The sequence below is a fragment of the Gopherus evgoodei genome, chromosome 22 (genome assembly GCF_007399415.2).
Source record: "Gopherus evgoodei ecotype Sinaloan lineage chromosome 22, rGopEvg1_v1.p, whole genome shotgun sequence".
In the NCBI taxonomy this organism is placed as follows: Eukaryota; Metazoa; Chordata; order Testudines; family Testudinidae; genus Gopherus; species Gopherus evgoodei.
The window spans coordinates 15,402,250-15,428,483 of record NC_044343.1 but is presented as its reverse complement, the minus strand read 5'-3'; the positions used below and the strand labels follow the sequence as shown (position 1 = coordinate 15,428,483).

The window sequence follows — 26,234 nt, the reverse complement described above, 5'->3', positions numbered from 1 at the left end:
ATGACCGCAGGCAGACACCACCAAGACTGCAGAACTGGAGTATGGAGAAATGTCCACTAGAGACAAGTCTGAGACCACGCAGCTCATTTCACATGTGGATTTAGCCAGGCTCCAGCACAAGTCTCCACAGTTGTAAGCTTCTGCATTGACTCACTGGACTTGCCCTGGATTTATTGGAAAATTAAGCGCAGGTTCTCATGGGCTGCACAGCGATATCCCCCTCCCATAGCCTGTGGTGCTCACCTCTAGGATACAGTCTGAAGCATCATGGATCACCATCACCAGTGTCCCAATGCGGAGGTAATTGGCACAGTAGGAGAAACAGATCAGGAAGATGGTAGCCGCATGGTGGACAATCTGCTGACTAAGGTCCTGATGAGAAAAGGGCATGAGCATGTACAGAAGAGATTTAAATGCAAGAGCAGAAAAGAGTCCTGTAACACCTTATAGATGCATCCGACGAAGTGGGTATTCACCCATGAAAGCTCATGCACCAATACGTCTGTTAGTCTATAAGATGCCACAGGACTCTTTTCTGCTTTTACAGATCCAGATAACACGGCTACCCCTCTGATACTTAAAATACAAGAGACACCCTCTCTCCTGGGCAGAGCATGTTCTCCTGAGCAGAAATAAAATCTCTTCACGCTATGAGGCACAAAGCAGCTCCCAGCCTGGCCCTCCCACAGCAGCTCTCTAACCTGGCCACATTCTAGAGCTCTCATCAGCCAAGAGAATTTTGTCTACTCCCTGGTGGCTGTGAAAGGCTGAGGCACCCATGGCTCTTGGATGACCCACAACCAAAAAATGGGAAAAAAAAGAGTCAACGGTGGCAAACACAGAGTGATCTGGGCAAACTCACACACACAGAACTCTTACAAACTGTAGTAGAGCGAGAGGGCCTGGAGCACAGTGTCTGGGGCTGGACCTGAGGCCTGAACCAGTCAGCAAAGCCAGGCCATGGTAGGAGCCAAAGTCAGGCCCCTGGCATAAGGCTGACGCTTGCTCACAAGTTTACTGTCCGGCACATGAACTTGGCAGAGGTACGGCGTGAGTGGGTAAAACACAGGCACTCCTAAGTACTAGGTATCGGACAGACATTTTAACACATTCCCGGGAGATGGTATGGCAAGGACAGGAGGACAGAATAATCAGTGGGAATGTTTTGTTTGAGCCAGCAGGAACCAGGTGTAGGGCTGGTAACTAACCATGTCAGGAGTGTGATATGTATAGGGTGACCAGATGTCCCGACTTTATAGAGACAATCCTGATATTCAGTGTTTTTTTTATCTAGGCGCCTATTACCCCCTAACCCGTCCTGGTTTTTCACACTTGCTTCTGGTCACCCTAGATAGGTAGCTCGTTTGTATCAATGTATAAAAGAGAAATCATAGGAGGGGCACATTCATCCAGCTGAGGGGGCAGCAGAAAGTCCCGCTGCTGAATGAGCTGGTCCACTGTCCTGAGCACAGACGTGTTAGTGAGCCTGTATCTCCTTTGGGGCGCTAGGACCGTGCTTCACAGACAATAAACCTGGCCGAGCCTGTGGTCTTTCTAGGTAGCACTACTGAGGTCTGCTGAACCTCCTATCTGTGCAGGGCTGGCACAGCACCTGGAGAAAGCACACACGCACCTGACAACACAGACCTACGCCTCTACAGGGAGGAGGCAAAGAGAAACCTCCCCTCTGCCATAGAGCAACACTGGCTCCCACCTCTGCTCTGTGCCCATGTGCATGCCTACACCCTCACCTCCCCTATACCTGCAACTTATCTAATGCCTGCAATGCACACACCCTCCCCTCTGCACATGACGCCTTATATGGCAGCCTTAAGTCTATTCAACCACACAGAGCCCCATGTCTCCTAGAGCCCTGGCCACATGGACATGTACAGCCTGCATGGCAGTCAGCTGCATGGCAGATGAAGGGCAGAATTTACAAAAACATTCACAATTTTGGGGGTTCCCAGCTCACAACCCCGAAGCTGGACACCCTAAAGAAGCTGGCACCTTTGGAAGTTTGGCCGTGAGTTCTCCACCTTTCCAGCAGGGAGGGAAGCCCTGTTGTTGTGAAGAGGAACCCAGTCTAACCAGTGACGAGTGAGCCCTGCAGAACTGAGGACCAGGCAAGCGCACACAGTCTGAGAGAGACTATTCTCTTCAGTGTGAAGTGCAAGAGGTAGAGACAAGTGATATGAATTGAATGATTAGTAACTTAATGTTTCCGGGCCCTCTAAGATTAGAAAATATCCACTTCTGTTATCATAAAATACAATCCACTCAGCAAGTAAAGACAGTAAGAAAATGATTAACATCATGTGAGACACTTTGGCTATGTCTACACTACCACTTTTGTTGGTAAAACTTTTGTTGGTCAGGGGCATGAAAAAAACACCCAGACTGACATACATTTCACCGACAGAAGTGCCAGTGTGGACAGCGCTACGTTGGTGGGAAATGCTCTCCTGATGACAGAGCTAGCACCGCTCATTGGTGTGGTTTATTTATGCCGATGGTAGAGCTCTCTCCAGCTGGCATACAGTGGCTACCGGGGAGACCTTACGGTTGTGTCACTCTAAGATCTGCAATGTAGACACAGCCTTTGCCTAAGGACACCCAGCTCAACTCTGGTTAGGAGTTCCACCCCCCACCCCCCAGGAACAGAAACTAAAATGGCTAGGTGGGAAGCTTGTTAACCACAGAGGCACAAACCTCTCATAATTTATATAAAGATAAAGCCTCTTTCTACCTCCCAACTTAGCTAAAAGACCTCCAAAAAGTTACTAGGCAAGGGTAACATCCAGCTTTCCTATGCAAAGTGGCCCACTGCAATCCAAGAATGTGTGAAGCATGTCCATCAAGTTTGGAAGATTATAAGAGATTTTGTTGGTTTTCATTATAAATAATTGTGGCACCCTAGAAGCAATACAATTTGTATGGCACAAGGAAGAGAAGTGTTAAAAGATACAAACCAGGCTATAATTTTGCATCACTATAAGGAACTGCCTAAAAGGGGAAATTCCAATAAATAATGTAAGCTAATATTGAAATACAATCCTTGAAATGAATCAAACATAAAAAAACCTGCAATAAGAAAAGGACTGAAGAAATCTGTCCTAAGCCAACACCATCTACTGAATGCTGATAAAAGCAGCAGAGAAACTCAGAGAGATGGAATCTGAGCACTCAGACGGCAAGCATCCAATAGAAATCAGGGGGTAGCTTCATCCAATGAGCCCTGGAATCAGGGTACATAAAACTGAGATCACCACATGTATTTTTCCTTCTATTCTTTAATATAAATAACTGAAGGTTAGTTATCTTGCTGAGTCTGCACGCTCTAGTGAGATCTCTAACCATATTTTAGATTGTAACTAATGCTATATACCAAAGCAAATTGGCCTAAGAAAGATTTGAACCATAACTTTAAGCAACTGCTTTTGATGTTCTAAAGTTGTCCCTTGCAAACTAAACCACTGAAATAGCAGGGACCACATTCTTGAAAGTGCCTTAAAGACAAGTCCATCCTTCCAGAAATATTGGAAGTTGATAAATGTGTTCAATACTAAAGAACTGATGATCATAAATAAATATAGCAAGAAATCTTGGTGATTTGACTGTTCCTTGGTGTAAGCCCCAACATTAAGCTTTGACAATTGTTTGCAAAACTATTCAGTACACACCTAGAACATTGGTTGTATCCTCACTTGACGAGTGAAATGCTGACGGTATATTGATGTGAGACCGGTGATTGTTGATTGGTTAAGAATAACCAAGTGTCCTGATTTCAGAAATACTGTTCCAACTAAAAGCTGACATGAAAAGAAACTAGCATTCAATTAGTAAGCTAATGATCCCACACTGCACTCGGTAGAAATGGAAAGCTTCCATTCTAACATTGGTTGTAACACTTGTACAATTGGAAACTCGCATTTGTTAGATTGTGGCATGGCACATTCACCAAACTGACCCCCTTCCAGGCTTCCAGATGTTTGCGTCCCCATCCCCATCCCCATGGTGCTGCCACTCACCTTCCTTTTCACATCAAAGGGCAGCACGCAGACCAGCGAGGAGTAGAAGGAGAGTTCCAGCATGTAGTACCAGAACACCGAGGGCAGTAAGGGCTGCAACACCAGAGGGAGAGGCTGCGTTACACCCCACACACAAGCGCCACAGGCTGGGGGCAAGGGGGAAAAACAACCAACAAAACAAACAGTTTTGGGTAGTGATCAGGTCTCTGCATTTCAGGGGAAAGGCCTTACAAGAATGCTGTGGAATGGAGGGATAGTGCCCCTTGGCTCCAGTGGGAAGTGCTGGTTTTAAGTGTAATGTTGCCCTCTAGAGGATGTTCCACGATGCAGTCAAGGAACCAGCTATTACTACCAGCTATCAAAAATTCTCCGTTCGCTCACCAGGCAATAGCCTGTGGTTTCGCACCTGAAAAGAGCAAGTTCTAGCCCAGATCTGTAGGAGACACACATTTTAATTAGCAATTGTATCTCTGTGGGCACCACAGGGCTTTCTTAAACTAGAATTTACCAGCTTAGACATTATGATTTCTGAGCCACTGCAACCAACATAGCCATGGATTATTGGATGTACCCTTTGCTTCTGTTTCCCCTAAATGTAGGTTTGATTGTATGTTTTCACTTCATTTATTCAAACATTCTTTATCCCAAGGTTGAAGAGATTTTAAGGCCAGGAGGGCCCATTCTGAACCTCCATTCTGACCTCCTGCATTGCACAGGCAAGAGGATGTGCCCACAGTTTCTGCTAAAGCAGATCTTTTGACAAGAGATGCCCAGCCTTGATGAGGAAACTCTAAATGAAGGAGGATTTGCAAATCTCTTGCTGATCTGTTGCAATGGTTAATTACTCCCACTATTAAACATGGCCACTTATTCTGTTTTGAACGTTCCTGACTTCACTGTGGACCCGCAAGATATTGTCCTGCATGTGTCTGCTAGAAGAGACAGCCTGGTATCAGACAGTCTCTGCCTGTGTTGGGACCTACAGACCTTGATCCAGTCATCTCTTAACCTTTTCTTCATTCAGCAAGGGGTCTGATTTCTGAACCAACAAATTCTAGTACCAAGAGAACAGAACAGGGCAATTTTCAAGTGATCTATCCTGTCATCCAGTCCCAGCTTCTGGCAGTCAGAGGCTTAGGGACACCCAGAGAATGGGATTGCATCTCTGACCATCTAGCCTATTAGCCATTGATGGACCTTATCCTCCAGGAACTTATCTAATTCATTTTTAACCCATTTATAGTTTTGGCTGTCACAACACCCCTTGATGATGAGTTCCACAAATTGACTGTACGCTGTGTGAAGAAGAATCTCCTTTTGTTTTAAACCTGCTGCCTATTAATTTCTTTGGGTGGCCTTTGGTTCTTGTGTTATGTTAAAAAGGTAAGTAACATTTCCCTATGCATTTTCTCTACACCACTCAAAATTTTGTAGACTTCTATCTTATCCCCCACCTTAGTCATCTCTTTTCCAAGCTGAACAGTCCAGGTCTTTTTGATCTCTCTTCATATGGAAGCTGTTTCATACCCCTAATCATTTTTCTTCCCCTTCTCTGTTCCTTTTCCATTTCTAATATATCTTTTTTGAGACGGGGCAACCGGAATTGCATGCAGTATTCAAGACGTGGAGTACCATGGATTAATATATTGGCGGTATGATATTAACTGTCTTATTATCTATCCCTTTCCTAATGGATAATAACACTCTGTTCGCTTTTTTGACTGCTGCTGCACACTGTGGGGATGTTTTCAGAGAACTAGCCACAATGACTCCAAGATCTCTTTCTTGAGTGGTAACAGCTAATTCAGACCCCATCATTTTGTATGTATACTTGGGATTATGTTTTCCAATGTGCATTACTTTGCACTTATCAACATTGAATTTCATCTGCCATTTTGTTGCCCATTCACCCAGTTTTGTGAGATCCCTTTGTAACTCTTCAGTCTGCTTTGGACTTAACTATCTCTGGCCCTGTTGTATCACATTTTTCACAGTCAACTCTGGACTTAATTATCTCGAGCAGTTTTGTATCATCTACAAACTTTGCTACCTTGCTATTTACCCCTTTTTCCAGATAATGTATGAATATGTTGAACATCACTGGTCCAAGTACAGATCCTGGGGGACACCACTATTTACCTCTCCATTGTGAAAAACATTTATTTCAACCCTTTTTTCCCTATCTTTAACCAGTTACTGATCCGTGAGAGAACCTTCCGTCTTATCCCTTGATTGCTTACTTTAAAAATGCTCCAGAAGTGATTCTGGAAATCACAGGCTGGTAAGCCTAACTTCAGTATCAAGCAAATTGGTTGAAACTATAGTAAAGAACAGAATTATCAGATATGTAGATGAACACGGTATGTTGGGGAAAAGTCAATATGGCTTTTTTAAAGGAAAATCATGCCTCACTAATCTATTAGAATTCTCTGAGGGTGTCAACAAGCATGTGGACAAGGGTGACCAGTGGATATATTGTATCTGGACTTTCAGAAAACCTCTGACAAGGTGCCACTCCAAAGGCTCTTAAGCAAAGTAAGCAGTCATGGGATACAAGGAAAGGTCCTCTCATGGATCAGTAATTGGTTAAAAGACAGGAAACAAAGGGTAGAAATAAATGGTCAATTTTAACAATGGAGAGAAGTAAATAGTGGTGTCCCCCAGGGTTCTGTACTTGGACCAGTGATAGTCAACATATTCATACCTTATCTGGAATAAGGGGTAAACAGTGAGATAGCAAAGTCTGTAGATGATACAAAACTACTCGAGATAATTAAGTCCAGATTGATTATGAAGAATGTGATACAACAGAGCCAGAGAGGAGTAGGCGCGTGGTAGATGGGAGGTATATAAACCCTAGAATGATCAAGGCCTTACTCCCTGTGGACTAAGGAAAGGTTACTACTGGGTAATTGGAGCACCTGCAGCCGATTAAGGCCCCGCCCAAGAACTAATAACCCTCCCCCCCTTCAATAAGAGAGAGAGAGAGAGAAGGAGAGCTGACTAGAATTTGGAGGAGTATTGCTATTAGCCAGAGGACAAGAGGAAGGGAAACATTTCCCAAGCAGAGCAGAGGGACTCCCCCAGCACAGAGGACTGAGGGAAACTCTACCCAAAGGGAGTGAGGGTAAGCAGCCAGCACAGCTGAAGGGGCTGGTACCCGGAGTAGGAGAGCAGATCTGGGTCCATTCCCTGCTCCTCTCTCTCTTCCACCAGGGCACTAGCAGATCCCACAATGCCCAAGAATAGGGGCAAGGGGTGGCACCCTAACCCACAACACCAAGAAAAAGCGCAGGACCCACCACAGTAGCATTGGCCATTTACCACAAGAATTACAAAGGGATCTCACGAAACTGGGTGACTGGGTAACAAAAGGCAAATAAAATCAATGTTGATAAATGCAAAGTAATGCACATTGGAAAACCTAATCCCAACTATATATACAAAATGATGGAATCTAAATTAGCTGTTACCACTCAAGAAAGAGATCTTGGAGTCACCATGGATAATTCTCTGAAAACATCTCTTCAGTGTGCAGCAGCATGTAAAAAAAGTTAACAATGTTAGAAACCATTAGGAAAGGGATAGATAATAAGACAGAAAAAATATTGCCTCTATATAAATCCATGGCATGCCCACATCTTGAATGCTGGGTGCAGATCTGGTATCCCTATCTGAAAAAAAGATATATTAGAACTGGAAAAAGTGAAGAGAAGGGCAACAGATTGGCAGAGAAGGGCAAAGATTAGGGGTATGGAATAGCTTCCACATGAAGAGAGGGTAAAAAGACTAGCTCTGTTCAGCTTGGAAAAGAGAAAACTAAGGGGAGATGTGATAAAGGTTTATAAAATCATGAGTGGTGCGGAGAAAGTGAATAGGGAAGTGTTGTTTGCCCCTTCACATAGTACAGGAACCAGAGTCATCCAATGAAATTAATAGGCATCAGGTTTAAAACAAACATAAGGAAATATACAAGGCACAGACAACCTGTGGAACTCATTGCCAGGGGACATTAGGAAAGCCAAAAGTATTAACTGGGTTAAAAAAGAACTAGATAAGTTCATGGAGGATAGGTCCGTGAATGGCTATTAGCCAAGATTGTTCCTTCCTAACAATCAGTTTCACACATACAGAATGGAAAGAGACTGTCTAGGAAGGAGTATGGCAGAAAGAGATCTAGGGTCATAGTGGACCACAAGCTTAATATGAGTCAACAGTGTGATACTGTTGCAAAAAAAGCAAACGTGATTCTGGGATGCATTAACAGGTGTGTTGTAAACAAGACACGAGAAGTCATTCTTCCGCTTTACTCTGCGCTGGTTAGGCCTCAACTGGAGTATTGTGTCCAGTTCTGGGCACCGCATTTCAAGAAAGATGTGGAGAAATTGGAGAGGGTCCAGAGAAGAGCAACAAGAATGATTAAAGGTCTTGAGAACATGACCTATGAAGGAAGGCTGAAGGAATTGGGTTTGTTTAGTTTGGAAAAGAGAAGACTGAGAGGGGACATGATAGCAGTTTTCAGGTATCTAAAAGGGTGTCATCAGGAGGAGGGAGAAAACTTATTCACCTTAGCCTCCAATGATAGAACAAGAAGCAATGGGCTTAAACTGCAGCAAGGGAGATTTAGGTTGGACATTAGGAAAAAGTTCCTAACTGTCAGGGTAGTTAAACACTGGAATAGATTGCCTAGGGAAGTTGTGGAATCTCCATCTCTGGAGATATTTAAGAGTAGGTTAGATAAATGTCTATTAGGGATGGTCTAGACAGTATTTGGTCCTGCCATGAGGGCAGGGGACTGGACTCGATGACCTCTCGAGGTCCCTTCCAGTCCAAGAGTCTATGAGTCTATGAGTCTATAAGATGGTCAGGGTCACGGCTCCATGCTCTGGGTGTCCCTAACCTGTGAGTTCCATAAGCTGATACTGGATGACAGGGGAGGGATCACTCGATAAACTGCCTTTTCTGTTCATTCTCTCTGAAGCACCTGACACCAGCCACTGTTGGAAGACAGGATATTGGGCTAGATGGACCATTGGTCTGACCCACTATGGTCATTCTTATGTAATGTTCTATCAGATGAGAAAGCAGCAGCAAGCCTTGATAAGGGCTGGGTTTGAAACCAGTGATGACAGTGAACTGAGTTTCCCACTGCCCTTCTCATGGATTTTATAGTTCCCCGCTGAGAACTGCAATGGGAAATCCTTCCTAAGCTCAGACTTACCTCGCCTTCCCAGCATGCCCTGAGAAATGCTCAGGAGGAGCTAAAGGGAGAGGCAGAATTCCAGCTCTGAGGGGCTAAAATTCCAGTTGTTAAAGAGGCTTGCAGGGGCCACAATGACCCATCTGCTGTAGCAGCACCACAAATCTCCTTAGTTGTTGCCTGCTGCTGCCAAGCATGCAACCTCATGCAGACTCTACAGACTGACAGCTGCTCCCCTGAAAGGAGCTAGAATGACAGCTCAGGGCTTTACACTGACTCCCAGAATTTCTCACCAAGCTTGGACGAGGCAGCTGCTCCAGTTTTTTATGGAAATAATTCTTCGGAAATTAAAATTAGCTTCTTCACATCTGATGGACCTCAGCTCAGCTCCTCACACGCCCTCTCTGAGAGCTGCTGGAACACCAGCCTGCTGCCTTTACTGTGTGGAGAGGTTGCTGCTATGCAGCCAGCTAGTGCTGTCTTCTCCAGAGGAGGCAGAATGTGTCCCAGAATAAGGAGAGAGGCATTGTCATCACCAGCTCTCATACACAATGGGAGATGCACAGCTACAGCCTCCCCACATTGCTGTTGGCCCCTTGCCTGTGGAGAGTGGTGGTGGTGGGGCTTGACTGACAAGCAAAATATCTTGCATTTTTGTCATTATCATCAGTACCCAGATAAAGAGCAAGGAGAGGATTTTGTGTGTTAGCTGGTAAATGTTCATTTCTGTTCTCCTGGGCTGGCTCCACGGGAAATGCGGCAGGCAATGGTCTGATCCTCCTTGCAGCTTTTAGCTGATGAGGATTGGGCCTGGACAGTGTAAAGCTATAGGAGAGCACCCACTATGCTCAGTAGGTGCTCTGCCAGTCCTGCTGCTGCCAGTCCTCGTGAGGAAACACATTGCCTGAGAGGTGATTCTTCAGCACCACTAGATATGCGACAGCAACCTGAACGTTCCTTCTGTTATAGACATGCATGAAAACTTCTTCCACCACAGTCTCCAATGTCCTCTTGCTGCCCAGGGGCCCCTCCCCATTCTCAAGCTCATCTTCAAACCTTGATACCTGGGAGCACTCCCTCATCCTCCTTGATTCTCCACTATGCTTTGGCTGCCATGACCAAGGACTCTCTTCATTTTCCTTCTACTTCTCCAATTGCCCACTCATCTCTGTTGGCTCCTTCTCCCCAACTCTAAAATAATCATAATTCACAGCACTACAGGAGAGAAGGAGTAACAAGCCTGTCCAGAGGTGACTGATGTCTCTGGAATCAAACCTAGGTCATCAACAGGTATCCTCTTCACATTGTATCTCATACAAGAATACGGTCTGGTAATAACCTGGAGACTGGTTTGGGATCAGGGTTTGGATTCTGGCTGCATGTGGGTCTGGGGTTTTCACTCAGGCCCATTTCTAATGCTAGTAGTGCTAGTGAAGGGGTGTAACTGGGTGTTAGCATATGAGCCAGGGATGAGACATGACTTGCAATATGGATCTTTGCACCTGAGTGACTCACCTGTTGTGGATACCCCACCCAGCATTTTCTATGATCCCAAAACCAGGACTTCTGTAAAGAAACAAAGTGTAATTTAACTATGAGAATACCAGCTGCCTAATGAATAGGAGATACACTAAGCACCCCTGTATTCGTATCCTACACTCTATTGTACTAATCTCTGTACAGAATATGCCTTGTGAGGTTTCATTTGAAAACTTGCTCATCAATAATATCATGATGAAATATATGAAGCAACAGTATATGTAAAGTTACAAAATCCCCCTGTATGACGTTATTAGCACATGGTCAAAACCACACAGCCCAGCCTAGGCAAAGGTTGCTAAATGGGATCTCTCCTAAACAAAGGAATCCATATTTACCTCAATTTACATATAAGTAGTAAACAGGCTCCTCCAGGCAGCAGGGGAGGAGATGGAAGGAGACAAAGCAAAGTTGCATTTCAACAAATACAGGTAGGAAGAAGGAGCATGGAGCCTCCTCCACCAGACTTCATCTCATCTTCTTTATTGTTTGAATAAACTTTGCTTTGAGGCTTTGAGGGGAAATCTTGAGAAAAATCCACCTCAGCAGTTCACTGGACTATCAAAGAAAGGGGCAGAGAACCTCAAGTTCTCTCTCTCTCTTTCACCTAAGATGACAAAGGAACCAGCACCTTTGAGCCTGGGGAGAGATCCTGACCAAGGAAAGGGTCAGTCGCCATCTTGTTGGAAGACTGTGGGTGAGAAAGACCATCTTGAACAAAGCCTTGAACCAAACCTTGCTAGATTAAGTTGAAGTTTTAGACTTTTAGATGTGTGCTTTCACTTTAATTTGCTTGTAACCCTTTCTTATACTTGAATTTACCTAAAACCCTATAATCTTTCGTTAATAAACCTGTTTTATTTTTTAATCTAAACCAATCCAGTGCTGTGTTTAAACTGAGCTGTTTGGTAACTCCAGTTAAATTAGCAAACTGTTGAATATTGACCCCTTCAAGAGGCAACAGATCTTAATATCTGTACTGACCAGGAGAGGGATGGACAGTGCCGAACACACATTTTTGGGAAAATCTGGGACTGGGAGTGTGCTGGGGTCACTCTGCAGGTAGGAACCAAGGCTGCTGGAAGCCAGAGCGGGGCTGGTGTGTTGCTGACAGGCTGCTGGGGTCAGAGCTGCTGGACCAGGACTGCAGCTATACACAGACACTCAGGGTGTGACCTCCATGCTGGTAGCTATTTGTGAGGCGCCCAAGGTGGGTGCTACAAGAGCAAAGCATGGTGGGGCAGATGGCGAGACAACTCATCACTGGTCTGGATTACACCCAGTATGTGACAGTTGGGCCTGTTTCCATTATACATTGTCATGTTTTATTACGGGCAGAGCTGGTTGCACCACCAGGTTGTCTGGCACTTTTCATTTTAAGACTTTTTTCAGTTGCTTGTAACTTTGCCAATTGTTAACTGTTCCAGCTGAAATTTCCCAGGCCGAGTTTCTTCCTCAGGTGGAATATTTTGGGAAAGTTTCTGCTAAAATAGTCCAGAATGAGGTAATGGGGAAATACAATGTTTTTCACATCTTAAAAATATTCTTATAACCATTTTATTGAGATGCTCTAGCACTTCTGTGCTCTAGAGCAGGTCTTGAAATTAGGCAGCGAGGGGTCGTCCTCGTGTCAGGAAGGTGGCTTTTGCTGTCTCTGTGAAAAATCACACCAGACTTGGCCATGCAAAGAGTCTGTGAAAAATCTCAGGTTGCACATCCGCAGTTGAGACTAGTTACGTTCGCAGCTAAATTCTCCTAAGAGTCTTTCTGGACCGAGCATGCTCCTAATGCTGCCCAGAATGAGAATGTGCCAATGCATCATCCCACAGAGTGACAGACATGCTTCATCCCAGGCAGGAGAGCTAAGCAAGACTTTCTCCACAGTTGCTCTTCATGGTGCTGGTGCCAGAACTGAGAATGAGGAAACTGTCTCTCTTATGCTCTCGGTGGCCCCTGCTAATGCTAACGCAAAGGAGATGGAGGAAGCAGCTTGAGAAGAGTGAGGAGGGAGGACCTAAGCTGGTGAGGGTTAGAGACAGCAGGGGGTTGAGAACCTGCAGAGGGGATGGTGAGAAGCAGCAATAACAGTCTATGTGTGTGTATAGGAGCAGAAAGGGACATGGACTAGAGCTATGGAGGTGCGGGGTAGGATCAGGCACAGGCTTGGAGGAAGCAGAAGACTCTGTAAACATTAGAGGACATTCCCCTCTAGAACCTGAAAATGAACCCAGGATTCCTGAGTCTCACCATTCTTTTGCTGTCAGCAAATATCTCTGACTCCCACTGGCCAAGTGTGTGTCTCATCCACCTCTAGCGTAGTCCAAGTAGAGGATGACAATCTGCTATTGCTGTCCATTAGCTCCCGTGGCAGAGGTGTGTGCTATGGATCTAGAAGTCCCAACCCTGCTGCTGACCCATGTGGGGCTCAATATGGTTTAAAAAACATAGGACATTTCATCCACAAAAAACACATGGACAGAACATTAAGGTTGCAAAGTCAGGCACTCAAACGTTAGGAGATGCTAGAGTTAAGGTTGTCTGTGCACATCCTTCTATATCACTAAATGATCACAGAGGGGAATGAGTGGTTCGGGGGTTGACAATCTGCTAGGGATCCTTTCACATCCAAGATGGAGGTTGAGCTCCAACCTAAATTAATCAAGACCAAACATGTTTACCATCTAGTGGCTGATGTGCATTGCAGAGGGTGTGTAAGCTCAGGTCCAAGTGGACATGTGTTTGAATTATAAAATCTACCATTTCAGCTGACCCAAGTAGGCACTGCTTATATACTCACATCATACAGGACAGCAAGTCCAGTGAAGAAAGAAATGAAGTAAAATGTAAACCTCCAGCTAAAACAAACAAAACAAAGCACATTAAAACTCCATCAGAGGTCAGGTTACAACTCTGTGCCCAGTGTCAGCCAGACATTCATTCAAACAGTGACACTGTCAAAGGCACATGGGCTGTGGTGGTATCAAATACTCATCCAGATGATAATAAATTATAGTAACACTTTGCATGTCTCTAGCACTTTCAATTCCAGGTTCTCCAAGAACTTTACAAACAGTAATTGCTCAGCCTCATAGGAGATAGGAAAGTAACATCTCCATGGTACAGATGAGGAAACTGAGGCACAGAGTGGGTAAATGCCTTGCCCATGATCACCCAGAGAATAAGCGCTGCGAATACAACCCATCTCTCCTGAGTCCCCGTCCCAGGGAGAAATCCCGGCCCCAGTGAAGTCCATGGCAAACCTCCCATTGATTTAATTAGAGCTTGGATTTCAACCCACCTCTTACAGTGACACAGGTACATTTAATTGCCTCATCCCAAATATTCAGGTGCTAAGTGTTTGTCAAGATGCCTCTATTTCAATCCCTTATCAATTCCCAGAATTCTGTTCCTCTATATGGTAACTAGTCCAGTCTAACACATTTCTGGGATTGGTGGAGGGAATGAGCATAGGGGAACTGGGATATTTTTATGCCAAGAGCAACAGGCTTCAAACCATGGCTCTTTCCTTCCTCTGACCCTGACATACGGAAAGGCCACACCTGCTCAGCAACTATGATCCCTGGCCAAAGCAGACTTTCAGCAGCGTCTGACTCCTGGCACGTCAGCTGGGCTCAGTGGAATGGGATTAGCAGAGACTATGGGGATTTCACTGGACCTGTTCCTTTATTTTTGATCCCTTATTTTTCTATTCCTCCTATGTATGGAAATTGCTGCTTGCATCAGCCACTGCGTGGTGGTAGAGGTCCACTGTTATATACAAGAGCTTCAGCTCCCTGGTCCTGCCTGCAAGAGATGGGCACCCCAGGGTACAGAGAGCCTCAGCCCCTGGGCAAGTACACTGAATATATTCAGACTGGTTAGTGCATCAGAGACGTTAGACATGGCAACAGCCCACTAGGTCCTCTAGACCCTCTTCCTGGGCACCTACAGAATGTTTCATGGAGTCAGCGATGGCCAGGGACCATTCTGATCATCTAGTCTGACCTCCAGAGAATGTCACCGAGCAATGCAGACACGGGTGAGAGGCATCATATGCAAGACTGGCGCTGTGACAATCCCTCTCTAGCCTCCTTCCAGCTGAAGCCAGTGGAAGTGGTTGCTGCCCAGAACCTCTGATTTTGGGGACTTACATTTTTGCATGCCCAGCTTGAGACATCTTTGCTGTCTAAACTTGGGCACCCAAAACCCGAGGAACCCAGTTTTGCCTTGACCTCCCTGTGCCTCAGCTTTGTCATCTCTGTAATTGCGCTGATTTATACATAGCATTTCAGAAGGACATTGGGGGAATTACAATTGCTGAGCACCCACCAAACACACTGAACCAAAGGGATGCAGGAGCTGAGCTCTGCTGATGTAAACTGGTGGGACCACCTGACACCAGCAGAGGAGCTGGCCTAGCCTCTGGACAGCACCGTCTAGGGTAATCACTGCAGAGGGGGATGAGCGGCACCACAATAAGGGTTCAGTAGCGGGAGTCAGTTTAAAGGGGCAGAGGAGGTCCGGAGGAGGAGAAGCAGCCTTGAGGGTTCTGAAGGCAGGAGAAGGACGGGGAGGGGGTGTCAACAGATTTTTCAGGAGAGGTCATGTTTGAAAGCAGAGGTGATGGAGCCTGTTGCCCTGGAATTTGACATTCCTGTGTGACAGTGCTGCAGTCAGCCATTTTGTACGTTCAGCCACTGCCAGCTGAAAACCAAACATCACATCCCTGGGAATAATCTTAGGCCTTTGTCAGACAAGGTCAGACAGCTGCGTACTTGCTAATCAGACTGGGAGGCTGGGCCAGAAAGTTATGGAAGAATGAATGGAGAGCGACCTTGGTTTTAGGTGCCCTGACATGTTGCTGTTATGGATGGAAATACTAGAAGTGTTCTGAGATACTGGGCAGTTTGTTGAAAGTAGGAGAATTGGTGACCCAGTGGAGGTTGTTATGCTGACTCACTAGGAGTCACTATAGGCTGTGTGCTTTGTTAGAGTTAGCTACAAAAGATGAGGTGAAAGTGAATACCTTGGAGCAGCCCGAGGGAGCTTTTCTCTGCGCAAGGAGCTGATATCTAAACTCCCCATCAGCTGGATGGAAAGAGGGCCCCTGGAAGCCCGGCCGGTGATTATTTAAAACCATCTCAGACTGTGGGTAACTACATCTGGGATGTCCTAGCCCTACTGCTTATGTGTCTGAGGGTGCTTAAATCCAACAACCTGTCCTTTTAGACAAAGGCATGTTTGCTTGTATTTACAATTTATCAGATGGAAATTGCTGTGCTCCCACTAATTTATTCCTGAAACTGCCTGGAGTGGAACAGTTAGTTACCCCTGCTTTGGGTTCTGAAAACCCCAGGTAACAAGCCTGTTTAAAGGTGAGGAATGTAAGGGCAGGTAGGGATCAGAAGGAGTGAGGAGGGCAGGTGTAGGAGGAGACAGAGCCAAGGAGACAGTCCAGGGGCTGAAGATGGAGGGAAAAGCGAGGCCTCTGATTTAGGGAAGGGAGGCAGCACAGGAGGGAGGAGATGAAGCAGAGGGGCAGCAGGAAGGGCACATTCCAGCTGGGACCCGGAGGTACTGGGAGGCTGTGCACAGACTGCAGAGCTCAGACCCTGCTGGAAGGTTGAAGTCACCCAAGGCCTCTGACCATAGCACTCACCTGACCTCACAGAATTTTGTAATCAGGCTGGGTTTGTCCTGGTTCCGCCGGTATCGGAACCACCTCTCCACCTTTCTGGTGGGCAAGTCACATTGCTTGGATAAGCTGATCAGCTCCCCCTGGAAAACAACCAAGGAATCTGAATTCAGACTTGTAGCTTCACAGATTTTAAGATTAAAGGGAGTACTGTGATCATCTAGTTCAGTGGTGTCATAAACAGATAGTCAAGGGTTAATGTCTCTTTTACCTGTAAAGGGTTAAGAAGCTCAGTAAACCTGGCTGACACCTGACCAGAGGACCAATAGGGGGACAAGATACTTTCAAATCTTGGTGGAGGGAAGTCTTTGTTTGTGCTTTTTGTGTTGTTGTTGTTCGCTCTTGGGACTAAGAGGGACCAGACGTACATCCAGGCTCTCCCAATCTTTCTGAATCAGTCTTTCATGTTTCAAAATTGTAAGTAATAGCAAGGCAAGGCGGATTAGTTTTATGTTTGTTTTCTCAACTTGTGAATGTTTCTTTTTGCTGGAAGGATTTTTACCTCTGTTTGCTGTAACTTTAAAACTAAGGCTGGGGGGCGCGGGGGGTCCCTCTCTGGTCTATATGAATCTGAGTACCCTGTAAAGCATTTTCCATCCTGATTTTATAGAGATAATTTTTATCTTTTCTTTCTTTAATTAAAAGCTTTCTTTTTAAGAGTCTGATTGATTTTCCTTGTTTTAAGATCCAAGGGGATTGGGTCTGAACTCACCAGGGATTGGTGGGGGGAAAGGGGGGGGGAAGGTTAATTTCTCCTTGTTTTAAGATCCAAAGGATTTGGATCTGTGTTCCCCAGGGAAGGTTTTGGGGGAACAGAAAGTGTGCCAGACATTGAATTTCTGGCTGGTGACAGCATACCAGATCTAAGCCAGTAATTAAGTGTAGAAGTGTTCATGCAGGTCCCCACTTTTGTACTCTGAAGTTCAAAGTGGGGAAAAAACCTTGACAAGTGGTTTTCAACTTGTGCTCTGCAGACCCCTGGGGAGTCACAGACTATGTCTAAGATTTCCAAAGGGGTCTGCACCTCCATTCGAAATTTTTTAGGGTTCATAAATGAAAGAAAGTTGAAACCATTGATCTAGTCCAACCCCCAAGCCACAGACCCTCACCCTGTAACCTCGGCATCAAGCCCATACCTCTGTCTGTGCTGAAGTGTATCTTTTAGAAATACATCCAGGCTTGGTTTAAAGGCTTCAAGTAATAGAGAATTCACCACATCTTAGGTCACTCAGTGGTTACTTACCCTCCATTAAAAATTTATGTTTTATTTCTATTTGTCTAGCTTCAATTTCCAGCCTCTGGGCCATTTTATACCTTTCCCTTGTTGCTTTCTAATTCACTAATTTGTTTCAGCACCTCTTTATAGCACCCCTCAATCCCTGGCAGCACTTCATCTTTATAACTGACACAAGCATATCTCCAAACTCAATTGCGTTGAGGTGGTAGGCTCTCCTTCTCTAGTGAGCCTGTGGGCAGAGGGTGGGTGCTGCTCCTGTCTACCAGGGCAGGGTCCCGTGGCTGTGCTGTTCAGGGTATCTGCCCCCTTGCAGAGGGGTAAAGGAAGCTGACCAGATAGCAAGTGGGAGCAATCAGCACACCTTTCCGAAAGGGCCTGGACTGCCAGGGCTCTCAAGCTGTTTCCTTGGTCAGCAACCCCTTCTTCCAGGAACTGGGGAGCTCTGTGTTGCAGTCCTGCCCCACCACAGTGCCACCCAGCCCTGTGCTGGGCCCACCCATCTCCAGGCTGGATAAGCCTCACTGATGCACCAGGTTGGGGCTGTTGGGGCCCAGGGGAGCTCTTTAATGCCTTCCTGACATGCAAAGCCACCATTAGCATCCCTGCGATGCCCTTCTCCCTCATGGTCCCTTGAGCTCATCGATTCACCTGCAGGTTTTCTGCTTCTGATAAACCTAATGAACATATTTGTGCTTATACCTTTAGCTATTTGCTCTTCAAACTCATTCTTAGCCTCCTCCTCTCCACTATATATTTCATCTGCCATAGTTGATTCCTTTCTATTGGCTGGATTTCCATTGTTGTGTCAGATAACCTTTTGAGTCCTGCCATTTAACCACACTGGGGGGAATCCAGGCATACTCAAGGCAAAGGGAGTTTTGCTGCTGACTTCAGCAGAGCCAGGATTTCACCTATTGTTTACCTTTTGCTTTTTTGTTTCTTTTCTTGTTCAGGGTCTCCATGCCTCTGAGGCTCTCCTCTGGCTGTTTATTTTGGACCCAATCTGTTACAAAGAGCCTTTGTCATTCTGCCTCTGAAATGAAACCTCAGCACTGCCAATTGCTAGCAGGGGAAGGCTGGCCAGGTTACTGGGGATCAGGAGTTCTGCATTCTGTTCTGGACTTTGTCACTGGCTTGCTGCATGACTTTGTCCTGGTTGCTCAGTCCTCTGAGCACCTGCAGGATGGTGGGGATCATGCTAGGGTGCCAGGAGGTGAAATGCATCCATTTGAGTGGTGTGCTTTCTCATAGGAACTGCCAGATTGAATCAGTCCCCGGGTTCATCTAGTTCAGTATTTGCATCTGAGTGGCCAGATCTTGAGGAACACAGAAGAAACCCCACAACAGGCAGGAGTGAGATAATCGCATTCTACACAGGCCACATGCTAATCCCTCATAGATTGATTTAAACCCAAAAGCATGAGGTTTCAACTCCCTTCCAATTCTCTCCTTGAGAGCAGGAACAACTAGAACTCTGGAAACTGCTGTCAGAACCTTCAGCTGTTGGAGAACTCTGCCCAGCAGTAGAACCCCTGCAAAGAACACTGTCTCCTCATCTCCTGCTGGGAAATTCCACAGCTTCATATTGGGTGTGTGATGATGCCGAGGACACTGGCTTGTGGTACTTGCCAGTAAGACCGATTCCAAACTCACAGGCTTCATAGCAGCACACGACACCACTGAGTAGTGTAGCTGTCGAGTGGAATCTGCAGGCTGAACTAACTGGACTGAAGTAACTGTCAGAGTCTAAGAGAGTCTGACTTGTTTTGTGGTGTTTGACAAGTAATGCAGAAATACACACAAAGAGGCCATGTTTAAAGGTAGATGAACAAGGAGTCAGGAGTTGACATGTGAATAGGACATTTTTCTTTTTGGGGTAGCTGTGCCCTTGCCCCTGGAGTTTTGGAGAGAGTCTGGCATCCTCCTCGTAACTCTCCTAAGCTCCAGCTGCCTAATGCACCAGAGCAGTCGCCTCTTGTGTGGAACTGGGAGCTGCTTCTGATGATGCTTTTAGAGGTGCTGAGTGCTCCCAGCTCCTACTGCAGTCAAGGAGATACTCAGCACTTCTGGGGACCTGGCTGCTTGGCTGAGGCTCTAAACATAGATGGAAGCAGCAAAGAGTCCTGTGGCACCTTATAGACTAACAGACGTTTTGGAGCATGAGCTTTCGTGGGTGAATACCCACTTCCTCAGATGCATGTTGACATGCATCTGAGGAAGTGGGTATTCACCCATGAAAGCTCATGTTCCAAAACGTCTGTTAGTCTATAAGGTGCCACAGGACTCTTTGCTACTTTTGCAGATCCAGACTAACATGGCTACCCCTCTGATACTAAACATAGATGGAGTTGCTGAACTTTATGCTGCCAAATTTGAGAACTTTGGCCAGAAAGTTTAGTTCAATGAAATTCCAGCTAGACAGTGATAAGAAGGAGCCCAGGGACAAGGGGCTGGCAGAGGGAGAAGGAACCCACCTCCTTTGGATCCTTGCTGTGAGTGGCGTAGAAGGTTTCCAGCACAGGATTGGGTGGAGCGTTCAGTCTCACCTTGTCCCTCAAACCCAGCTTTCTGCCCAGGGGCCGGGCTATGAATCTGCAAGAGACCACAGCAGGGTTCAGTCAAGAGATGATTATTATTGCCTTACAGCTCCCAGAATGTCTTAGCTGTTCTCCAAGACACCCCCCAAAAAGTTTACAGTCCAACCAAAGACAGCACATAGCATGCAGGTGGGGAAGGAGAACGTAGGCCCGAGGCACAACAGAAACATTGGGCATTATTCTTCCCAGCCCTGTTCTTCGTGCCAGGGACACTATCAATCTGATAGCTAGTAACAAGGAGTTTGGGGTAATACCCCAGTCCTGGAGTCCCTGTGCAGGTCTCACATTGAAACATGTGAGAGAAAAACATCTTTTTAAACAGGAAAATATGTTTGTGAGGCCACAGGCAGGAGGTTGAGAATTCAATGTCCTCATTTTTAAAATTCTCTCTCTCTTTTTGCAGCTGGAAAGACCTTCACAAACACGGGCAAATGATGAACAAACAGGGGACATGAGACACTGACTAGACACCAAGTACAGACAACCCCTTTTCTTTAATAAGGCATTGAAAACCCCAGGGGCATTAAATGAACTGCCTCTTCCTCCCAAAGGATGATGTGTTCCCAGGTAATTAGCACTGTATAGTCATACATTTTCCCAGGTGAGCATGTGCCTCCTGGGGAAAAAATAGGCAGAGTCCCTGCCTGAGGGCTTATCATTAATGCTCCAATATCAAGTTCTCAGGAGAACTTTATCTGCAGATGCAGCAGAAGCAGCAGGAAGTTTGTGCCCAGAGTGATAACAGCTCCTCTAGATTATCTGTCAGATCAGAGATGATTTGTAATCAGTATTGAGCAAACAGTTACAAAACCCAGGAGCAGTGCAAGATGGTGGTTAGAGCAGAGAACAGACAGGTCTGGTCTAAGCAGCAAACTGTCAGGAGCTCTCATCTGGCTTGACAGAGTCAACTTCTCCTTGATCCTCTACAGGGGGATCTTTGCACCAGGTTTTCCTGACATGAGAGACACTGGATAGTGTGCTTGCTTCTTACCAAACCAGAGAAAGGGCCTGGTGCATGGCTGCCCTGCAGCCAGGTTTCTCAACTTTACCAGACTTTGAAATGTTCTGCAGCTCAGCCTCTTCTGCCTAAACCAGGTGACAGTCCATGGTGGAGAACAAAGAACAAGTATCCTGTAGTCTAGGGGACAGTGCACTGAGCTTGGAAGCAGGAGCCATGAATTCAAATATCAGAGGAGAGCCGTGTTAGTCTGGATCTGTAAAAGTAGCAAAGAGTCCCATGGCACCTTGTAGACTAAAGTGCCACAGGACCAATACATCTGTTAGTCTATAAGGTGCCACAGGACTCTTTGCTGCTTTTACATGAATTCAAATCTTACCTCTGCTGGCTGTTTCTATATCTGGACACTTCAGAGCCTCAGACCTCTATCTTAGGAGGCAGTCAAGTATTATTCCTTCTACTTCACACGTGTTAACAGAGGCCACGTCTACACTACAGCATAAAATCGAAATTATTAAAACCGGTTTTATAAAACTGGTTTTATAAAATCTATTTTATGCGTCCACACTAGGGCACATTAATTCGGTGGTGTGCGTCCATGGTCCTAGGCTACCATCGATTTCCGGAGCGGTGCACTCTGGATAGCTCAGTAAAAGAATGAGACCAATAACTTCGATTTCCGTCCACACTAACCCTAAATCGATATAGTAATATCGATTTTAGGGTTACTCCTCTCGTTGGGGAGGAGTACAGAAATCGATTTTAAGAGCCCTTAAAATCGATTTAAAGTGCCTTGTAGTGTGGACGGTTACAGGGTTAAATCGATTTAACGCTGTAATGTGGACCAGGCCAGAGAGGTTGCACAAAGTCACTTCAGGAAGGTCTGGGAGTAGAGCTCCTGTCTCTTACATGGCATACATAAAGCTCATCTATCCAGCCCCTCTGCCTTCTGGAATGTGACCCATCTCTGTGCTTGCCTCTCTTGTCTGTACCCCCATGGCTAAACCACCCAGGATTCCTGATCTCCAAAACTCCACTGCTGTCTAGCAAACTGCTGACATTTCTCTTAGTGGCTGTTCCATACAGAGGTTAACAGCCACTCCTTTAGCTCAAGTGGTAGAGGACTGTGGGGTAGAGCTGAAAGTCCAGGTACAAACCCTGCTGAGTACCCATGTAAGGGGCTGTTTTTCTAGAGTCCTTTTAAAAAACCAGAGTGAAAGTGTCCTTCCAACAGACACTTAGAGAGAGGAAGAGCAACCGAAACCCCAGTGTTCTACGTCCTGATCATGTGTCACACAACTGTATTACTCATGTCACACACATGCGGGTTTGGAGGGTGATGGATAAGCCTCTACCTCCTCTGTGCATAGCCACCCCAACAGCAGCCCTCCCATCCCCAGGGTGATTGTTCTGCATGGGCAACGGGGTGTCCGGGATGGAGTAGGGCAGGTGTTCTGTATAGGGAGTGGGGGAGATTAGGGTGTCAGGGATAGGAGGGGGCAGGGTGTGTGTTCTGTATGGGAAGTGGGAAGGTTGGGGTGACAGGGATAGGAGGGGGCAGGGCCAGTGCTCTTTATGGGGAGTGGGGAGGTTGGGGTGTCAGGGATAGGAGGGGGCAGGGTGTGTGCTCTGTATGGGGAGTGGGGGAGATTGGGGTGTCAGGGATAGGAGGGGGCAGGGTGTGTGCTCTGTATGGGGAGTGGGGGAGATTGGGGTGTCAGGGATAGGAGGGGGCAGGGTGTGTGCTTTGTATGGGGAGTGGGGAGGTTGGGGTGTCAGGGATAGGAGGGGGCAGGGCTAGTGCTCTGTATGGGGAGTGGGGAGGTTGGGGTGTCAGGGATAGGAGGGGGCAGGGCCAGTGCTCTGTATGGGGAGTGGGGAGGTTGGGGTGTCAGGGATAGGAGGGGGCAGGGCCAGTGCTCTGTATGGGGAGTGGGGGAGGTTGGGGTGTCAGCGATAGGAGGGGGCAGGGTGTGTGCGCTGTATGGGGAGTGGGGAGGTTCGGGGGGCAGGGCATGTGCTCTGTCTGGGAAGTAGGGGAGATTGGGGTGTCAAGGATGGGTTAGGGAGCGAGGGGAGCTACTAGAACTGAGTGGAGGGCAGCTGGCTGAATGCTGAGAAGAGGGCTCTCAGCAGTTTACATCTCAGACTGACTGTCGGCGATACAAGGAGTGGGGGACAAAAGATCAGCCCCCCAATATTTCCACTGAGGTGGCACTAGCTTGCCCCCGCCTCAGCTCTGCTGCCCTGCTGAGTGATCTTTAATACTGCTTTGATGTTCTCCTGTCTCCGTCTACCTCCGGCTTGTTATGACCAGATGGTTAAATCTCACTACCTCACGCACTGGCTGGGACTGAAGAAAATAGATGGTAACTAAGCAAAGTTACAGTGTCTTTTGCTGTAGATGCTTTTGAGCCCAATCCTGCTCTTACTAACATGAATGGGGATTCAGGCCTGGGGTTTCTTTCCTCCTCTGAGTCAGGAAGGTTGCACACGCTGGATGTAGACTGACTTGTTGTTTAATTGAAAATTAAATCCTGTCCCGTTTCCTTCTCTTAGCTCATTTTCTGTGCTATTTACAACCTCACAGATTGCACCATCGACTCTGGAGTCATGGGTCTAAGTCACCAGCTCCATGAGGAGGAAAGGAGGGAGCCCGCGGAATAAACTGGGTAGGTTTAAACAGCAAGAGGAGACAAAGGAAAGAGCTGCTTAGCATCGCCATACAACTGCTCCTGCACAAAAGAGATGCTGAGACAGCTACTCAGACCTGCCACCACGCAGGAAAAAGGTCACCCAGGCAGCTGTGGATCAGTGCATGCCACAGACCCTCCAGGGCCTTCTGCATAAGACCTGCTGAGCCTCAGACCAAATGACTTTCCTGACACAGTCCTTCCGAAGAAAAGCTCTGCCCTGCCCGACTGTGCCTGCAGGGCTTCACAAGCCATTCACAACTCCCCGATAGGACACTGGGACTTTGTCTCCCTTTAGCTCAGTGGCGGCTTGTCATGCCCTTTCATGTTTTCCACAGGGCTGCATCTCCATGGAGACTTGGGCATTAGTGACATGTGAGAAAAACTGTTTGAAATGAAGCAAAGTTGGTAGCAATTTCTGTTGTGAATAATTATGGCGTACAATTCTATTCCAGTGAATCTCAATAGGAGTCCTGGGCTCTCATAAATGTCAATGGACATTTTCGGTCATTCACTGCAGTGGGGGCAGCACTGTACATGAGGGGCCAGCTTCTCCATCCCACTGAGGCTGATTTCTGCCCCTGCCATGGTGAAAATCATTCTTAAAGCTGCCTGAGCTGACTTTTTGGAGATCCTCTGGCAGGGGGAAATCCCCCGTGCCAGAGGGCCAGTGCAGCCAGTTCCATGTCACCTTTCATGAGGAATGGCACTGCCAGAAGCCTCAACCTATGGCTGATTCCCGACTGGCTGGACTTCCCAGGGAGGTCAGAGGCAGCTGGCTGTAAGATAATGTAGCCAGGAGGATGCTCTTTCTTTTCCAGAGACTGTCCCTGCATCTGCCAATTACCTATTGCATCTGTTACAAAACCCAAGAACTAACTCATAAGGGAACAAATAGTTAAGACTGTCATAAATCTACATAGCCGGAGTAGAAATGCATTAATTTTAATAGAAAGAAGTGCATGTTTCATCATGGCAGCCTCAACTCCGACACGAAATAAATGCCGTCCTCTCACGAGCAACTGCAAAATATAAATACACACAACGGCTTTCTGCAAAAGAAACAAATTACGCACACAAATGCGCAGACACACTCATTAATGATATATGGGTTAACTTTAAACGTGTCCACATACATTCAAGTTGATAAATTATAGACTTTCCTATTACTACATAGAAAACAAATGTTCCCAAGCAATAGCAGTTCTAAGTACTTTACCAAACAAATTCACTGTCAGATGAATAACATTACATTAAAATCATTTTAAAATAATAATTTTAAAATAAATATAAAAATAATACAAAAAAACTCATTGGATCAGAGTTAAGGTTGTTGTGTTGTAATGGAATATGCATTTTTTCTATTTGATAAGGATATTCTTATTATGCAAGCAGGGGTAAGATTTTTTATTCCTTTAAGTACTAATTTCCTGCCATTTAAGGGCCTGGGTTTTGCAAAAATAGTTCATCAATTTCAATGTTGTCACTTAGCAAGCATAACTGTTTGTTTTTTTCTCCAACGGTTTTTGCTTCTAGAATACCAGTGAAGGCTGAGCACTTTGTCTGACAGAGATCAACACACTGATCTATGCCCATAAATGAGGGACAGGGATGTGCTGAGCATAGTTTCAGGGAAGTTATTTTCAATATCAATCTTTGAAAGCTGAATTAAAAAGAGTGAAACAATGGACCTCTTACATCTCTGGATGCGGTTTTTGTGTTCTCACCATAACTTCCACATGTATAATGAGTGGTACAGCTTTCCATTCACATTCAGAGGCTACTTCAATTATTTCTATGAATAAATTGTGCCGTTGGCCTTGAGCACTGAGCTCCAAGGTTCACCTTCTTAACTTGTCCAGACTTCTTACTTCAAGGATGTGGTGGCTCAAATTATTAAGCTGAACATAAGACGGTATGGAGGCATGCATACAACACTGGACGTGGGCACTTGAAGAGGACAATACCCAATGTCCATGTCCATTGGGAGTTGGGATGAAGCATGAGTGATGAAAATGGTTTCTGTAAATAATGTATTTGGCAACTTGTCTCCTTGGCTTTTGGTTAGAACAAAGAAATGTGCTTCCCATAAAGGAGGAAGGGTTTTGGCCAATGAAGATGGGGCCAATAGTCTTTGAGCTGGGTGGGCCACATACGGCTTCAAGCTAGGAGAAGAGTTTTCTTTCACACAAGGTTTTCAGCTTATTTTGTAGCTCGAGCTTACAGCACAGCAAAGCTTTCCCCTAAAGCACTTGACTCTCTCTGGAGTTCGGACCTACCCTTT

General features: G+C 46.1%; 1 protein-coding gene across 2 annotated transcripts in view; it reads right to left on the bottom strand.

Annotated features, from left to right (window-relative positions):
- CERS4 (ceramide synthase 4) overlaps positions 1–26,234 on the bottom strand; it is a 124,799-nt gene that overhangs the window by 14,949 nt on the left and 83,616 nt on the right. For both annotated transcript variants that reach the window (XM_030540838.1, XM_030540839.1), the window contains exons 3-8: positions 20,177–20,294; positions 16,430–16,548; positions 13,568–13,625; positions 10,747–10,797; positions 4,032–4,124; positions 244–372 (exon numbers count right to left, since the gene is read on the bottom strand). In XM_030540838.1, coding sequence (XP_030396698.1) covers positions 244–372; positions 4,032–4,124; positions 10,747–10,797; positions 13,568–13,625; positions 16,430–16,548; positions 20,177–20,294 — 568 coding nt within the window. The remainder of the gene's footprint in view (positions 1–243; positions 373–4,031; positions 4,125–10,746; positions 10,798–13,567; positions 13,626–16,429; positions 16,549–20,176; positions 20,295–26,234) is intronic.